The 12,360-nt window shown below is 31.6% G+C and overlaps 1 protein-coding gene across 2 annotated transcripts in view; it reads right to left on the reverse strand.

The window, feature by feature from the left end:
- Window positions 1-12,360, reverse strand: part of LOC132696118 (transcription factor GATA-4-like) — a 68,658-nt gene that overhangs the window by 12,498 nt on the left and 43,800 nt on the right. For both annotated transcript variants that reach the window (XM_060660742.1, XM_060660743.1), the window contains 2 exons: window positions 8,350-8,456; window positions 2,938-3,168 (listed from right to left, as the gene is read on the reverse strand). In XM_060660742.1, coding sequence (XP_060516725.1) covers window positions 2,938-3,168; window positions 8,350-8,456 — 338 coding nt within the window. The remainder of the gene's footprint in view (window positions 1-2,937; window positions 3,169-8,349; window positions 8,457-12,360) is intronic.

Raw genomic sequence — 12,360 nt, forward strand, 5'->3', positions numbered from 1 at the left:
AAAAATGCTTTTTAAAGAGGAGGTAATACAAGAAAAAACTTTAACTAGGTCGAACAAGTAGGTACTGCTACTGTAGGTAGGTTTTACTTATGACAAAAACGCACGGCGTTGCATTAGGCATGTAGAAACTATGTTGTTGAAATTGCTATCATATCAAATACAAGAGCACAATCTTAGAACACTGCAAGTGAATAGCTCGGCACCTGTAATTTATGCCTCTTTCGATGTTTTTTAGTCGCACGTTACGTCCAAGATAAGAGTTTTTTCCCCTGATAATGGCAAAACGAAAAAGCAATTTCTCTATTTTTTTGTTGAGAAATCACAAGATCAATTTCCGTCCCATCAGAACTACCAAGTTTTCTACAAAAATATTTGCATAAGGATTAATTTTCAAAGAAATAAATACTACTAAATATGTTTTTAAAATAACCTTCAAGTGCAAAATAGAAGTGAGTATACCATTAGTGTTACGACTAGGAAAAATTACCTTCAGCAAATTTTATTAATTTTAATAAACAATGGAATTATTCAATTCAAACAAATAATTCAATTGGATTCGTAGATGTCGTTAGTTCTTACTTTACGTCGAAATATTTCCACACAGGTTTTTTCGGAGTAACACTCTGTGTATAAATGCCAACAGATATAAAACAGATAAGGGGCGTGAAAGCATTGGGTGTCTTTTACACGACATGAGGTATGCGTGTGGTTTTTTGCCACTTACAAACCAGGCTGTTTTTAAATTTTTCTATACGATGTCAACGATACTTCTTATGTTAGTAAGTATGTTAGTAAAATGGAACTATTAACAGATTTTTAAAATAATTGAAATAAAATAAAAGGTACCGGTTAAACTAAATTACGATGTTTTTTGATTAGCGTTTTTTTTTTTATTTAACGCCGAATATTTGTTAAACATTGAATATTAGCTGAAGCTTTTTATTCAAAGGGTCTTTAATAACCCATTGGTATGGTAATTTCACCAGATAAGTATAGTTTTGACGAGGCGCGTCAGTAAAGATTTTACTGAATACTATGTACGAAATGATAAGGTAAGCGGGTAGATCGCCACCCATTTTGAAAACCACCCCGTCCTTTTCGCAGTAAATGATTTTTCTGTTACAGCCTTTCACAAATTATTTATTAATAAACCATTTAAATTTATCTTGTTCAAAGTATTATGAAAATAGACACTGGTGAAATAATTAAAATATAAAATTGCTATAATTAGTGACGTATTATTTATGACAGTGTTATTAGATCCATATTTAAGCAAAGAACAGCAAACAGGTTATTTCAACAAATTTACCATCAAAATATAGGCTACATATATTTATCCTCGAAATTCCCTTTATTTTTTTCAAAATTCAATACATCTCCGAAAAAACACTAGTTAAACAGTAATAGCCGGAAGAATTTTAGTAATGGATCCTTACTTTAAAAACCAGAGAATTACTACTCCTAGAAGGTTGGTATGCAGTGTGTCGCACTAAAGAATTGTACACCCTTGTAAAATATTTGTTCATTGTCTCTGAAAAATGCACTAAAACTTTGTTTTTCATTATTGCTTCAATTAAAAGTCATGGCCAACTGAGACATTTAACAAAAGAGAGAGAAGAGAAAAGTACTATTGGACATTTTTTAACAATACCTAACCTACCTACCTAACAATAATAATTTCCGAGAAGTTTATTTTGATACTCTTTTTTGTTGGATCGATTGCACTAAAAGACGTTAACGATTTTCTTAACATTAAATATGATTAGAGGTGATTAAAAACGGATTCAACAGACTCTACAACACTGTATTTCTTTAATTGAAAAGGATTCTTAATTCTCATCTAATAATGAAAATAACAGAAATATCAAAATTGATTTTTGTCGGCATACCGTTTCCTTTGTAAAACCAAGTTTGATATGGAGACCGGAATATTCAACTGTCAAATTCACTCCCTAAATTACATTTTGATTTTGTGTATATTATAGTTTTCGAATACTAAGATTTATTAATGCTGCTGTTTTTAGATCATACTAAGAAATAAGTGTCCCTTAAAAAGTATTTTTTATCATTATTTTTGAAATTTGTTTGATTAAAATTTGTAACATCCTAAAATCACATACAAAATAATCGTTATTTACAAGGTTGACAATATTTAATTTTTTAAAACATTAAAAACTTTGGTCATTGGTTTAGTTACTTTTCGGTAGTCCTGAATACGAATTTGTTGTCATTTTCAATTTGAAGAAATCTGCAAAAGTACTTCTCGTTTTTCTGCTTGAAAAAACTGTATCAGCTAGTCATAACTTTAGTGGAAGCTATGTGAAAAAATCGTTCCATTTCTCTTTAGCAAGATCTATCCAGCAAAAAAGAATTATCAAAATTGAGCCGTAAATAAACATTACACAGGAGTAATGCTTAAGAGAACTTCATGTAAAATAGCACAGTTAGGTTTTATGTAGTCCTGAATAAGAATTCGTTGCCAATTAATTTATTTTTTTAAGCCCTAATAGTAAATCTCTCTTCACAATGTTTTGTTAAATAGTCGCATGATTTTAGTGCTTTTTTCAGAGATATATCCAATAAAAAAAATATCAAAATCGATCCATAACAAAGATTTCACGAGAGTGTACAGTTCTTAAGTGAGACACATTGTACACAGGCCGATTCACTCAAGAACGAGAGTAGTGTTAGTTAGTATCTCAGAGGTTAAGAAATTATTGTGTATATTTTCAAACGACCTGTGCATCATAATATGAGGCTTTTTTTGGTCGAATTTATATATTAATAGTTTCGAGCAGGTGCATATCAACCGAACCCCCATTCCTTTCCCTCTTTCCGAAAGAGGAATATCTCTTTCTACCAAACCTCTAGGAGAATTAATTATTTGATTTTAATTTTGCATTAACCGTGTCTTCGGTATAAAAAAAAACTACTTACTTGCTGATAACGTATTGGCGGCGGACATTCTATTTCTGGAGGAGACTTGGGGATTCAAGTTGTAGGCTGCAGTTTGATCGGTGTACGAAAAATCGGGGTATAATGTCGAGTATGCCTGGGTTCTGTTATTTGCCTGAAAGGTTGGCAATCTGTTGAAGCCCGGTAGAGAATTTGTCGTAGTGGTGACCTTTTGGTAATCTTCAGTTAACGGAAGAGTCGTTCCCGTATTAACTGTGAACAAGAAGGTAGTATATTAAAACGTTAGAAAGACTTAATAAGGGTTTCTTCAAAAGTTTGAAACAAATTCAATAGATAGAATATAACACCTAGAAGAGATGACTCTGAAATTCAGTTTCGTGAAAAATTTTTAAATTCACGTCAGCTGTTTTATACATCTCGTATATAAGTCGATAACCGTAATAATAATAATATTTTTTTTCAAAACTGTGTCAGCAAACGCTTTGTGACTGAAGTGCACAGTGTTAAAGTTTAATAATTTTTTTTCGTTTTTCATTCTGGCAAACTTTTTAGTCTGTTATAATTTATTTTCACAGCTGACCGCCATTAGCAATAAAAAAAATGAAGTCATTTTTTGGACTATTATAATGAAATTGTTTAATGAATTTAGAATTTGGCTTTCATTTGAAGTAATTATTAGTAACGTAAAGTTTTATGAACGTTACTTTAGTCGCAAGAAATTTTAAGAAATGAACCTTTCAATCGCGGTCGTAAACTGTGTAAATTATAAATAGAGAGCAGTCATTCAAATTCAGGCGTTTAGAATAAAATTTGAACCAAACAGGGTTAGATATTGTTTTTAAGTTTTTATCGAGTTTATTATATAAGACTTGTTCAAAATCATCAAAATTAATTTAAATTTGCATATAAATATCCATCACTCAGTCTAAAACAGACATATTCCCCAAGTCATTTTCAGAAAAACTAATTTTCTTCAATGAACGCTCCCCAAATATCAATTTACTTACGTAACTTAACCTACTTGATTTCAAACATTAATAAATATCGTGAAGCATTGCTTGGAAAAAAAAAGAAATATTTACTAAGGAACATAAAAATCGGATCAAATGCTCAGCAGAAGTTGTATAAAAATATGTGACATATGTTGCCAAATAATTTCAAGAAAATAATTTAGGTAAAGAATGCATGCATGAACCAACTAGCCCAGCAGGTATACGCTAGAGGGTTTGTCTAGGAACCATTTAAAAAATATACCAGGTGTATAAAAACCAAGTATGAAAACGGTAAAATATTTCGAGAATTACATAATTGATAAAAAAAAAGATATCTTTAAAAGTATCAACCAACTTTATTAAACATTGTCGTGAGCGAATTCGATCGTTTCTGCTATTTTAGTCACTAGTTATGTGCGATCGAATGTTTTCGATAGATTTAAAACACTGCTAGTACTTTGACCTCAGTTTAGGAAGCAATACCTCTTCAGACACTCATTCGTCAATGAATAGTGCATAAGTGAATAGAATAGAATTAGGGATTTAGAGTAGGGAATAGAAAAATATGTGAAAACGAAGGTGTGATAACACAAAAGTGGGGGAGTCACAACATTGGTGTATATCGGAGAATTTAACAGAGACTTTCAAGCAAAACCTGACCTTTTATGGCATAGAATTCGAATTTGTAATAAAAAATGTGGAGTTTCCTAAGATTTCAAATATATATAAAGGCATTTTTTGTTTTTTGATCAATTGTGTCCGTACTTTCTATATTTTTAAGCTTGTCGTGTGACTTTTAGTTAAAATATTATTTATCAGTTACTATAGTTATGATGTTAAATAAATATTTTGCGTTTAATTATCCTTCTGAAGTTATTTTAAATTTATGTGATTTAAAAAAAAGATTTTGTCGTTGTGCTTAATATTATTACGGTCAAATATCTATAAAAAGATAAAATTGTGACCCAAAGCTTATTGGAACTTGAGCAATTAGGTTTTAAATTTCCCTATAATTTGAAATAATATAACACTCTAAGAATGTGCTTAAAAATAATCACTTTTTCGTTAACGATGCTTTTTTTCGTAATTGTTCTTAAATCGACCTAAAAATTAGTGCAACAAAGGCCTGCACAAGCGGGTACACCTCGTTCTGTTAACCGAATCTAAAAATGTTATCAGCGGTTTGTTATTAAGGTCCAACCGAAACAAAATAGCAGGCGAAAAACACCACACAACTTGTTGTCTGCCATTAATTTTTAAAACGAAAATTTCGTTATCGCCGCTGATCCTGCTTCTTGCATTTGACCCGCGCGAACGATAAGTTTTTTCGATAAAAGCGTTAATTTGATTAAGCAATCTATTTTTAATTTGCATTTCTTCCACTGTGCATAAAATTCCTGGAATTTGGATAATCAGCGAGGTCGACATTATAGGCGAGATCCTAATTTCAGTTTTATTCGACACATCCATCACCCAACTTCAAAGCTTTCAGTGTTTATGAAACATCTACATTATATGTCAATAATTGAAATGTTCAACTTATACCTATTACTGTACTAAAGGTGATAAATTACTAATTGTTTGGATGAACGTATAATGATAGGTGTTGTAACTACGCCTAGACGAATAAATTGCTTATGTAGTTGGAATACCTAATTAACTATTTCATTTTCTCGATCCAGGATCGGGTCGTGAAAACGCTGATTACTCGTAATTATTTTGTTCGTCTGGCATTTGTTGCCACACTAAACGTTTTTAATTGTATGCCTATAATTATTAGAGAAGACGTCATTACTTCCTGGATTATTTCTTTTTGCACCCCGTTAACTGCTTCTACTTTAATTCATATCATCATATCATATCATAAAATATCCAATTATGCACTAATCAGGCGTGGGCACTTTAAAACCTCCGATTCATTAAACACTGTCACAAGCCAATTCGTACTGAGGATATTTTTAAAGATATTTATTAAAACAGTGATGATATTTTTATGTGAATCAATTTCGACCGTTCTACACCTGATCGCCATTCCTCATGCGAATGCATTGGGGCTGTAATTTTTTTTCGTGGCAGTTGCAGAAGAAATATAGTACGGAACAGTTTTATAAATTTCGCTCTACTCGTGACTAAAGTAAAGCAAAAACTTGAACATGCTCTGCCACAGGTAGGTATTAATTTCTAGTATTTAATATATAAGTGAACAGGAGAGACTCAGTCGCAAGGAAAAATAGTTCAAATTAATATTTAAATTAATATATAAATTGATATACGCTAATAATGTTTATTATTATTATAATTATTATTATTTATTTTCTTGCCAAAGATAGATAATTATAATGTATGTGTATAATATGCTACTTCAATACATTCGCAACAGTCTGCTGGCGATTTTTTAAAACCGATTTGCAGATAACAATTGGTCCGGACCTGACCCTGTCTTGCCGTTGCTTCGGAAAGTTTCATTTCTGTGTATAAAAAATCACAAAATTGAAAATTAAACCGCTCATACTTCTGAAAGTGGTTTATCGTGTTCTGGTTTTTAATTAAAGGAAAAACATGACTGACCAGGAGGGAGTAATTAATAACTAGTCCTCTATGATTTCTGGTAAACTCATGTGCAAATGGCATAAGATATATTGTAAAGGAATTGAAAACAATTTATAAAATCGAATTAGTTTTAAACCGTTTATTATTTTTGAATGAAAAAAAAATATTAATATAGGAGTGATTGTAAACGGCGTTATTGGAAAATTAACCTCGAAAAAGTGGCAGATAGCCTAAAATGACTTTCATGTATACAGGATGTCCCATAAATTTGTAAGAAGATTTAATTGTTTACTTTTATGCAACCTACTATACAGGGTGTTGGTTGAATTTTAATAATTAAGGGGTGATTTTTACGTACATTTTAAAAAGTAAATTTTATATGAACTTTAGAGATACAGAGGGATAAAGTTTTCAAAAATAAAATGTATTTTTTGAATATCTGTAATACCACTTTAGACAGTTTAATGAAATTTGGCACACATGTACTATGTATTAAGAGGTATTATTTAGTGTACCACAATTTTTTTAACATACACCAGTGGCGGCCGTACGGAATTTCACCTGCATATTTTGACATATGAAAACCATGCGACGGACTAAAAAAATATTACGAGATTAAATCTGCTCGCAAATGAATGCAAATATCATTGTTTTAAGGAAATCAGTGACCTGCCACTGACTGAAATTAAATTTCTTTAGGAATGATTGGAGATTGTAAGATTAATTTTCTTTTTAAGAAAAATCAGTGGCGTTCCAAATTTCAATAAAATATCTAAAGCGGTATTATAGTTATTAAAAAAATACATTTTATTTTTGAAAACTTTACCACCCTGTATCGCAAAAGTGAAAACGTTTAGGACATATGTTTATATAAAGTTTTCTTTTTAAAATGGACCCAAAAGTCGCCTCCTCAGTTACTGACATTCAATTAGAAATCACCCTGTATGATCACTAATTCTAAACACATTTTGCATAACATATATTATGACACAAATTAACAGTTTTTTAAATATTTGCGATTTTGCAAAAAATAATTGTATTAGCTATTATCGGACGTAGACTGTCAGTCTACGTCCAACATCGGAGATGGAAGGACCTCTGAAGAAGCTCGCCACTCGTGCTAGCGAAACGTTAGGAAGTAATTCCAATCGACGACGGCCTTTAAACCCGAACCAAGATAATAGCATATCAACGGGCCGCGAAAGCCTTAACCAATTTATCAATAATTGTATTGCAATGGTCTTTCGGAAAATCTTACCCGCTATTTGCATTTTGATACTGCTGAAAGTAACGATTTAAACTAAGTTAATGCAAATAGTTAGAGCTATACAGGGTGCTGCAGAAATGAAGTAAATTTCCATGTCCATGTTCTTCTTATTTCTGGCCTTTTTGAACAGAGAGAGAATAGAAAGAAGAAGAGAGAACTGAGAGGAGGCCTTCTAGTCTTCCAACCTTATATCCACTTGTTAGTAAAATACTTTCTTCAACATATTATTTTTCAAAAAACTTTTACCTTTGTTATTTGATTTTTTGAAAATATTGAAATTATAATTATATGCCAACTTAAAGAAATAAAAAACAAAATTACTGTATTGTTTAAAAAGAAAAACATTCACTAAAATTCACTATCATATCAAGAAAAAACCAAATGTCGCCAACAATAACTAATTTCTTCCAGATCGGCTTATTTGAAACAATTTGTTAAAAAAAAAAAGTAATTGAAAAAATTATAAATTTTTAGATGTAAGAAAAGAAATTTTCGACTTTTTAAAATTTAATACAAAAAAATCACTTCTATAATAAAGCAAACTTTTTAAAAGTGGTTTCTATATCTTGGCAACGTTTTTTGGAGTTAAAGTAACCTTATATACAAACTAATCTATGTACTTACCAGTATTAGGCCAGAGGTGATTCTGGGATACAAGTTCAGGCGATCCAGTATTGTAATAATGCATATTCGATCCGTTAAACTGAGACGGGTTCCTCGCGTAAACCGGGCTGAAAAACAAAATTTTAAGCAAAACACAAACAAGACCACAATAAAACAAAAAGCTCCACCTTGACCGTAACAGGTGTTTTAAGATTGAACCCATTATCATAGTTTTGATACCGTTATCTGTGCTTAAGTAAGATAAAGGAAGATAAACGATTTGAAATAGCACAGCTGCGAAATGAGAAGCGAAATCCGACAAACCACAGAAACGACTAACTTGTATTGCATAAAGTTTATGTTCTCTCTTGTGGTATCCATATCCGAACTATGCGGTTGGCACGTACTTAAAGTTTTGGTTCACTACCGATAACAAAATATGAATGTCCAGACTTAAGTGCGGGATCGCCAATGGTGTCAAACCGCGACCAGCAGTTACGACCGAGTATTGTAAACAACTAACGTTTTGTCTGTGGGTTCACTGATGATTGCCTGACCATCGTAACTTTCGCAACGAGCGAGCTTTGCGCTGCTCGTCACGTGATAGGTGACGTCAACGAAAGCTGCTGAAAGCACTAATCGGAAAGAAGTACTGCCGGTGACTGGGAGGGGTATCGCACCCTTGCTATATATTGGCGTCTGTGTTGGTACGTTCTTTCGACTACGAATCATTCTATTTACTATGTAATACCTTTGGGTTTAATCGAAATGAATGTAGCTTAACTTTTTTACTAAAAAATCGTGACTGCCTCATAATTTAAAAAAAAGGGAATATAATGTAGTCCCATCTCCAAAATCCCGCAAATCTGAGTTTTCAAGTCGATATGGAAGGAATAATAGAGAAATAACTATTTCGGAGTTTCGCGATTAAGGCGAGTATAATATAAGGTTCGTTCTTGATGAATTTATTCATTATACCACCCTATGTAAAGTCTCACTAAGAAAGTTTTATACAAATGAAAAAACAATTGTAGCACAACAATGCAGTATTTTCAGAATTGCCAAAAACACATTGAATGATTTCAAATCCCCTACAATCAACATTTTTTTTATTAACTTCTGAGCTATGAAAATTGTAAGGAACTAAACAGGTGGGTAAAATATATTGCAGCTCGAATTTAACAGTGACGCTGGCTGAAGTACCAAGAGATTTTGACCGTTCGTCACGTTCGAATTAAAAACAAGAAACCTGCAGCATCAAGCGGTCTTAATGAAAACGGCAATTGTTTGTAACGAAAGAAATACGATATCCTTATGCAACAAAAGCTTTTTATTCGCCGTTTGTCCAGACTGGTGGTCTTGTCATTCAATCCGTGGTTTCTGTCACACGTACGAATAAAATCAAAATTAGTCCATTCAATAAACCTAAGGAAATAAATAAAAATAATAATGTTAAACCTAATATTTTTAAGAATTGTGTGTGCGACGTAGAAGAAGAAAAGTTTGGTAATTGAAATTAAGCAGCTTTAACGGAATAGGTACTTGGAATTTTTGTTGACTGCTGAATTTAATACAAGGAGTGTTTTACAGTGTTCAGTGTACAGTACAGTATGGCATAGTAAAGGATACAGTAAACAATTATTGATGTTTATCTCGTACACTTGCCGAAATTTATTTCGACTATGCGCGTATTTTTTACATTTTTCTTAATTTATAATCTAATTTTAATTAAATTAAAATTAAATAATTCTATATTTCAATAAATTCACAAAAAATAAGTTATGTTAAAATACCTCATAGTATAAAAAAAAAATCAATTATTATTTTTCTATAGAAAATCGCTATGATTTTATAATTACGCATATGATCCGGAAACATTTTTTTTTGGTTCAAAAATGCACAATTATTCTTTTTAACAATGCTTCAAAGACACAAAAAGAAACAATTAAAAAATGTAGTAGTTTATGTATATTTTCATAAACTTAATAACTTCCATGTGTATTCCATATTTTCCTATATTTCTATTTCCTATATATATATATATATATATATATATATATATATATATATATATATATATATATATATATATATATATATATATATATATATATATATATATATATATATATATATGTCTATATATATATATATATATATATATATATATATATATATATATATATATATATATATATATATATATAACAGTTTAAAGTCATTGTTTGTTTTGGTTAGTTTTACCTTAAGTTAAAATCCTACACGCTGTGGAGGCATCCACTAGGAATAAATAAACTACACGCAAGATTGCCTATACGACCAAAAATAAATTTTCGTAAAAAAAGAAAGACATTTACTGGAGTTGTTAAGTCAATTAGGTATTCTAAGAGTATTAAAAATTCTTAAAAATATTTACTGGACCACATTGAGTAACCCATAAATTCCTGGGATATTAAAATATTTTTCCCCACATCTAAGGGTTATTGTAAAATATTCCCAGTTTGTGCAAATTTGACGCATTAGGCGGGTATTTGATTCTAAAACACAAAATGTCGTTATACTGCTGTGTTTCGTTTTTTTTTATATTCGAATATCAAAAAATAGGAAGTAACATTTGAAATTACAATATTTTACTAGATTTCGGATAGATGTGACAATTCCGCATTTGCCGAAATATTTCTAGAATCACCCGAACGTGCAGATTCACCACAGACAATATTTTACTGGCACATTAAAAATTGCATTTTGTTTGTTTTCACTGCCGAATGAAAATACGCAAGCTGTGACACTGAAACGGAAAGTTGACATGATTAGCATGTACTCTTTCTGCGATAATGTTTTTTTCTCAGTTGGTCTGTTGTGTATGAAAATTGTAATGCAGCCCACAACATATAATAAAAACAAAGCTTCATAATACCAAAACAAAATTTAAGATGAACCTCACTTGGAACTAACTAAAGGGAGAACTTTTCGGGAACTCTTAATTTAACAAAAAAAATCGTCCGGTAAGCAATTATGCTATTATATATTTACTCATTGTTGTAATAAACTTCAAAATGAAGCAAAAAGTTATAGGAACCATCCCCGTACCTATATTGCTACCTGGTATACCGACAGTTTGAAAAAAATCCGGAAATCCTTTTAAAGCAAACCTTTTAATGGCACGAAATGGTCGCGTGCTTGGCACAAGACAACGGTTGCAATAAGTAAAACTTCTTGTACCGGTAATGTCATCGTGTCCAACAGCGTGGTCTGGGGAAGGTAATTAACGGCGGAGGGTCAGCCGTCTTCGACGGGCACGTGGAGTCACCACCGAATCGAACAATTGTGGAATGTTGATGGTCTATGTACTCGTATATATAAACGAAGGCGAGTTTATGTTACCTTTAGTCTCAGGATGTCCTTTTTCTGGGACATTTTTGGGATTCCTGAAGTGATGCGTCAGATGTTAGCTCAGCCGAATTATACCAACCACATATTGTCTACGATCTGTGGAGTTTAATTGTTATTTTAACTAATATTAATTGCATTGACCAAATTGCGCTTGCATTTTTTTCTGCTCTCTTCCCTAGAAATATTATAGGAATAAGAATTTTGACAAAAGCAATTTTGTGTTGTCACATCTACACGAAATCATGTGAAACTTTAAAATTGAACTTCCTATTTTTCAATATTCGGATATTACTCAAAATTTTAAGAATCTTTTTTTAAAATATACTTGGATAATTCATGTGCAGTGTGTCGCAGTAAAAACGAAACAAACCGATTCAAAGACATTTTTTTGTTTTAGAATCACATGCCTGCCATATCGAATGAGTAATAATATAGTCAGTTTCACACCCACGGTCGCGAGCCACTTCGGACATTCTCGGAACTTTAGTCATGGGTTTGGGAGCTATCGGATGTTTTCGGTAGAACAATATATAGAAGGTTCATTACACAATGTTGTGCAAATTAAAATGTTCTTAACATGGAATATCCCAGGGATTGACGATAGGGAACGGCGGAACTATGGATTGCCCAACCAGCAGC

The sequence above is a fragment of the Cylas formicarius genome, unplaced genomic scaffold (genome assembly GCF_029955315.1).
Source record: "Cylas formicarius isolate icCylForm1 unplaced genomic scaffold, icCylForm1.1 PGA_scaffold_1__22_contigs__length_36826433, whole genome shotgun sequence".
NCBI classification, from domain to species: Eukaryota; Metazoa; Arthropoda; class Insecta; order Coleoptera; family Brentidae; genus Cylas; species Cylas formicarius.